The 7,082-nt window shown below is 29.3% G+C and overlaps 1 protein-coding gene across 1 annotated transcript in view; it reads right to left on the reverse strand.

Annotated features, from left to right (window-relative positions):
- LOC108749778 (S-adenosylmethionine decarboxylase proenzyme) overlaps nt 1–7,082 on the reverse strand; it is a 15,781-nt gene that overhangs the window by 6,697 nt on the left and 2,002 nt on the right. The window contains exon 2 of the mRNA XM_018488736.1: nt 4,526–4,612. Within this exon, the coding sequence (XP_018344238.1) occupies nt 4,526–4,612 (87 nt within the window). The remainder of the gene's footprint in view (nt 1–4,525; nt 4,613–7,082) is intronic.

Consider the following 7,082-nt stretch of genomic DNA (forward strand, 5'->3'; position numbering starts at 1 on the left):
AAAAGAAATTATTTTATTAAATATAAAGAAACTCAAGTCTCAATTGTAATTCCGTTGGCCGCACGTAAAAAAAAAATATATGCCTGTGTATATATGATGTGTCAATATAAGTCACATACCTACACTTATTTGACGAAAGTGGAAAGTCGCAGCTAAAATATTTTCGCTTTTAAGTATACTGTAATATCTACAGTAGATATTTAAATATTAAATATAGAAAATAATACTCGAATTCATATTCAATTCTATTCAATTATTATATTTAACCTTTACTCGTTTTCTCTTTATGATTTTTAATATATGCGCCTTATTATTATACTTTCATTTAATGGAAAATAATAAACACCGTATATGCATAAAGCAACTACAAATTAAATTCAAAACATCTCCTTTTTACACTTGTCACAGAAATTTTATTTATATAATGTGTATATTATCTCTTATTTGTGTTTAAATATTTCTGAGTCTATTTTATTTAATTTTATAATATATATATATAAAAAAATAAAACTTTTTTAACAAAATTTATTTTATTTGTTAAATTGAAAAAAGTTTTTATCTCAAATATGAAAGTTATAAATTAAGTATATATTAAATTTTGCACAATCGACACACATTTGTTCTTTCTTTATTAAAATTTCTATTTTGAATAAAACACTTAGATTTCAATACAAATACTTTCTCTTTAAAGATGCAAGGAACTTTAAGAAAGCTATTTACAAAAATAGCCGTCTTAAATAATAAACTATTATCTTGATCATTTTTCAAAATCTTATTCTTGATATTCAACAGCAAATTTAAATTTTTCTCAATTTAACACAGATATAAATTAAATAAATAAATAATTGTTTAACTAATAAATAATTAATATTATATAACAAGCTTATTTTTTAGAGGAATTTCATGGACCTTCGGCAAATTTTGTGAAAAACTGTCATTATCTCTCGTCATTAACTGGAAAGTATCGATCAAATTCAGAGTCGCAAAAGGAAAAAGAAGCAAGACAAAGCACTTAGCGCAAGAAATTTTTTATTACGAGAAATTCAGATTAGCAACGGATTTCCAAACTAGCAAGATAATTAATGGACATAACCCAAATGGAGGCAGATCAATGTGCGGAGAACCATTTCTTGTTGGAAGGATATAATTTTTATTTTTTGGATCTCTATAACAAAATCTTTTTACTTATACTTTTTATTCATTGTTTCTTTTGCTTTTCCTTCAATTTCGAATTCTTTCTATTTTCCTTTATCTTTTACGCTTTTATTATTAACTTGTTCTTTTTTTATTACTCGTATTACAGGACGATTTATAAAATCCTTAGTAAACACGATTGGATCGTTCATGTCCTTTACATTTTTTTTCTTTGAAAAACTAGGAGCATCAAGTAATTAAAAGTTATGACATTTACATACAATTTTTTATAACATTTATATACAATTTTGTTAAAATATTTTATAAACCTCCTAAAAAACGTAAGTTAAAGTATATGTAAGAACCATTTAATAATTTTTATATATTTAAATGTATTTTTGTATGTTAAAATAATGAAAATTAAGCTGACGCACGAATGACCCATCGTATGTATAAGTTAAGAAGAAAAAAGTTTATAAATACATATCCTAATTGCTCCATTTTCGAAATTATTCTATGCAGGTCCTTGATGGATGTAAAAATGTAGTTCGGTACAGAAAAATGATTCTTAATGTACGTACATCAAATTTAAAGTAAAATTTAAAGTAAAATATTATTAAGCATTTTCCAAATTTTCATAATTTTTATACTTTTTCTTTCAACTGACATCGTATAATTTTAAAATAAAATAGTTCAGGATATACATTCATAAGAATTCACCTTTTTTTCCTAAAAAGTCAAAGAATATCCTTTTCAATCTTTTATATTCATTTATAAGTAACCTATATTCTATATATGTTTCTCTTTTAGGAGAATATATGTATTTCAATAAATTAAATTCATCATTCTAAAATTCAATAACTTTTTCCTGAATTCCAAACAAAATTTCATGATTTTCTCTGATGTGTTCAATAATCTTTTTTGAAATCTTTTGTATTTTCGTTCTGATTTGAAAACAATTATCAAACATTTTGTTGAGAGAATAATATAACATACTAGCAATGTAAATTACTATTAATGTTGTTTGGATTTAATTGTTAAGTTGATAATATTCCCAAACTATTATACATACATATAATGTACGCATATCAAACTTCTTTAAAATCAAGAATTTTAACTTTTTGGACAATTTTGCAAAATTTTCTTACTTTTTCCTGATTTCTATCTTTGATCGGTTTCCCTAATATTTCTCTGATTTCAATTTTGCGGCAATCCTGATACATACTTATTTCCAAGATAATAAATTATCACTTTTAATCAGTAATAGAAAATACTAGAAGATTCGTTTGGTGCAATTACTATCGACTGGAATTAAGCGAACGACTCGCGCGGAGGGTGAAAACGCGCGAAAGTGTCACCTTGACCATATTTATTTATAGGGGCGGTTCAGCGGCGGCACTGGGTCGACTCGCGCACCCTCAAATATTCTGGAACCGGGGCACGTCGCATCCCATCCCATCCCATTCCATCCCATTTCATCCCACCCCATCTCATTCCGCTACGTCGCGGCCGGCCGGGCCGGGCCGGGCCGGACGGTGCACCTCTCTTCTCCATCAAAACAATTCGATATATCGATTATGCCACACCGGTACACGGGCGACTGAGTACCTTCCCCTTCTCTCTCTCTCTCTCTCTCTCTCTCTCTCTCTCTCTCTCTCTCTCTCTCTCTCTCTCTCTCTCTCTCGCTCTCTTCTCGGAACGCCCCTCGGAGCACCAACCCGCTCTCGGCTTTCTACGCACGTCACGAAAAATTGCGCCGTTGCTCGCAACCCCGAGCACCCGCACTCACTTCTTGCCCATACGCGAACAATTAGCCCCGTCTGATGAGGATTACGTCGTTATTCCGGTGGAGATTTAACAGCAAAATTTTAGCCACGGGGTGACGCGCTGAACCCGTTCACTTCAACATAGATTTATCATACACGAGGAAAATGTCTGGTTGGAAATGAACAAATCCGAACTTTAATCTTCCAGAAAATTTTGCAAAATTCCCTGACTTTTCTCCGATTTCTCTGACCATTTTCAATTTCCCTGACTATTTCCTGATTTCCAGTTTTGTAGCAAATGTTTATATTCCGTATAGGGGACACATTCTGACGCAAACTTTATATGTACATATAATTCGGGAGTTCATTTATATAAAGTTTTCTTTCCGAAATGTTTAGTGTTCATATGTTTCATATAATAGGAAAAAGTAATCTAAAAATGTCTTACAAATCTGAAAATACTGGTATCTTATTTTAAAGAAAAAAAAAACGAACGACTAAAGTGAACAGACTTTATCTTTGTAATCGAACTTTAAATTGAAACTGAAATCTGTCTGCTAAAATCCACTTGAGATATTTTGAAAAGTATAATTTTTCTTCTCAAACTGAAATGCAAAAAATTTTGTTTCAGCTATTATAATTATTTCAAAATATTGTATCTCCCCAAAAGATTTTCAAACAGCAAAGAAAAGAGATTGAAAAATACTTCGAAGGAAAACGGCAGCTTGTTTCCAAGTGATATAATCCGAGTTTTGTCGAGCTGAACGAAGTTTCGGCGGACATACGTCGATTTCTGACAGACATCGCTAAAACGATCTAGAAGACATCTACTTCAAAGTAAATTACATAATTTAGATAAACAAAATCTTATCCGTAGATCTGAGTTTCAAATCCATGCATTGCTGTAACCCTCTGTATTGCGCGTCTTTTTATATAAATATCTGCAGAGGACAACGTTCGATGTCCTCAGATATTTATACGAAGTTTCCTAATCAATACTTTTACACTCTACAATTGCAAAATAAAAATCGGTGTTCAATGTAAAATAGAAATCTGATAACGTTTGCTTGAGACTAAAGTCATTCGTTTTTTTTCTTTAAAATAGATATTAGTATTTTCAAATTTGTGAGTAAATTTCTTACAGAATGTTTAGATACTTTTTTCTGTTATATGAAAAATATAAACATTAACTGTAGAAGGACACTTTTGTTATTAAGATTGAGTGATCACAATTATATTAGGCGAAATTGTATTATTATAGAATGTTATTTTGCGGTCCGTAAAATATAAACTACAGAAATTTGTTTATACATCGTCTCGTTTTTATCATACCAAAAATTTAATAGATATCTTTTAAACATTGTAACTATGTGCTATTCGATAAGTTTGATAAATTTTTTGTATGTAATAATTTTATCATCTTAAATTACACAACTAACCACACAATATTATAATTTATAGTCTAAAACTCCTAAAAAGTATCGCAACAGGAGATCTGTTCTGTAATGCATTGATCCCTTGAATAAATCTCTTGTTAAAATCCTCGTTAGATCTCAAGACTCTTTCTTTCTCTCAACGACTTAGTTTATTATCTTATTGTGATTTCCGGCTTAAATGAAACTTACCTGAGAACATAAGCGTCCACTTGATCGTTACGGCAAAAACTAATGATTTCGCAACGGACTATCTTCAGCAATGACTCCCATTTTTGCCTGCAAAAATAATAGCAATTTATTTATTTATTTGTTAGCGTGACAGATTAATTGTTTAAATTAATTAAAATTTAAACACGAACCACTGTGTGGTACATACATATGTCCTTAAAAATTTCAAGAATTGTGTTACTATAGAATGCTATTTTGCGGTCAGTAAAATATAAACTACAGAAATTTATTTATACACAATCGTCTCATTTTTATCATACCAGAAATTTAATAGATATCTTTTAAACATTGTAACTGTGTGCTATTCGATAAGTTTGATAAATTTTTTGTATGTAATAATTTTATCACCCTAAATTACACAACCACACAAATTTAATGTTGGACCACATAAATAATTTACAATCCGGAAATTAGACCACGTATTTTCTTATGTATTCGCTTATGTGATGCTCTAAATCCGATATCCAAATTGCTCCATCACACATCAAGATTTTTTTATCGTCGGAAAATAGCTCGATTTTCCAGTTTCTTTAGTCATTTATAGCCTGGTTTTTAATATCTTTTATGCCATCCTATGAATTCAAGTACGTAATATATAATCATTTTTAACCTATCAGTTTACATATTAAATGATTCTAAAAATATCGGAAAATCAAGTTATTGATAAAAAAAATTATGACGTGCTAGAGCAATTTGGATTCGGTTTCAGAGTATTAAACATAAAAATACCGTAGTCTAATCATTGAATTAAAAAACGTTTTGTGTGTTTCTGTTATAATTAAAATAATATTTTAAAATTCTTCTTAAAATAATATTTTATGATGAAATCAATGACTACATAAATAATTTACAAATTTTATAAATTATATGAAACGGCTTTGAGATTAAATCAAATTAATTAAAAAAGGAGCATATAAGCCAACGCTGATTATTATTTGCGAATAATATCTTCAAAAATTTATTTGTTACATCACTAAAAAGGAATTTTAAAAATAGCAAAACATTTTATTGTAAAAACTCTTTCTATTATAATAATGCAGCAAATTTTTTAAAATTAACGATTAAAATATTGAAAATGACCCAATAAAGATCAAATCTTTATTGATTATTTATACTAGTGACAAATAAATTTTAAAGATATTACTCGCAAATAATAACCAGCGTTGATTTATATGCTTCTTTTTTAATTATAATAATTTGGTTTATAAATTATTTTTGGTATCATACTTCAAAAATTAAGTAATGACAAGCTTTATAATCTTTATATTATGTAGAATTAATGTGTACATTAACTATAAAATAATTTGTTCAACTATATACATTATATATATATATACACATTAATTCTACACATAAAATTTGTATAGTTGCTATCACTATGTCACTTTTTCTGTGAATGTATAAGATAAAATTTATTTTTATAATTAAAAAATTTCATTGAAATCATTGAAAAGATTTCACATAAAATTTGTACAGTTGCCAGGTTGCTACCATAATGTCTTTTTCTGTGAATGTATAATACAATCTTTATTTTTATAATTTAAAAAATTTCATTGAAATCAAAAGATTTATAAGAGAATAATTCCTTAACCATATATTTACGCGAAAGGCGTACTTTTTTTTTACATTCATTACAGTAAGATTCTCATGATAAAGTTAGGCGTATTTTCCATGGAACATATTTAATATTCAAGGGATTGTTTTAATCTTCTCTAAATTGAGAAATGATTGATCTTTCAACCATCCAATGGGTGATTGAATAATGTAAGTAGATAATTCTTGTTTCGTCGTTCGAGAGAACTGCTGTCCGAGAAGAATTTGATCTAATTCTACGAAGGGTTCAGCGATTACAATTTCGCGCGTGTTAACGAAGCCACGGATCAGCATTTCGTCCGGCTTGCGCTCGCTTCTTCATCAGCCGACAGTGGTAGGCTTCTAAATTTATTGTCGTCGCGATATGCAAAAATAAACAGTAGTCGCCCGGTCTTACTACGTAGTGCACCTCAGGAGGTTCAACGACACCCTGACGTAAACCCTGCACGTAAACAACCACAACAATCGGATCGCGGCGGATCGCGCCGTTATCAATCGGCGGTTACATAATTGCCACGTAAACGCGCTGTGTATAGATACATATTTATAGGTTGAGCAAATCTTGCTCATATCTTTTATTGCCAATTACTTTCAAATATTTTGATTATTTTTCTACAGTCGGGTATCGAACATTGAACATTTTCATGATCACCGAATGGATAAGTTTGAAACTCAGAAGTCAGAGATAAACATATAGTAGCAACTGCTGCAGGTGAAAACTGTACAAGTTTATATTATGTGGAGTTAACGTACATAGAAAAGTTAAATAAACTACTTTATAGTTATTGAAATTATAAAAGATTATCTCAAAGAAAAAGACAGAGAGATATCAGAAAATGACTATGTAAGTTTTATTTGTAGAGTTAATGTACGTAAAAATAAATCGCTAGAATTGCGTCAGAAGAACTTGGAATTTATAATACCT

This window comes from Trachymyrmex septentrionalis, unplaced genomic scaffold (genome assembly GCF_001594115.1).
Source record: "Trachymyrmex septentrionalis isolate Tsep2-gDNA-1 unplaced genomic scaffold, Tsep1.0 scaffold312, whole genome shotgun sequence".
In the NCBI taxonomy this organism is placed as follows: domain Eukaryota; kingdom Metazoa; phylum Arthropoda; class Insecta; order Hymenoptera; family Formicidae; genus Trachymyrmex; species Trachymyrmex septentrionalis.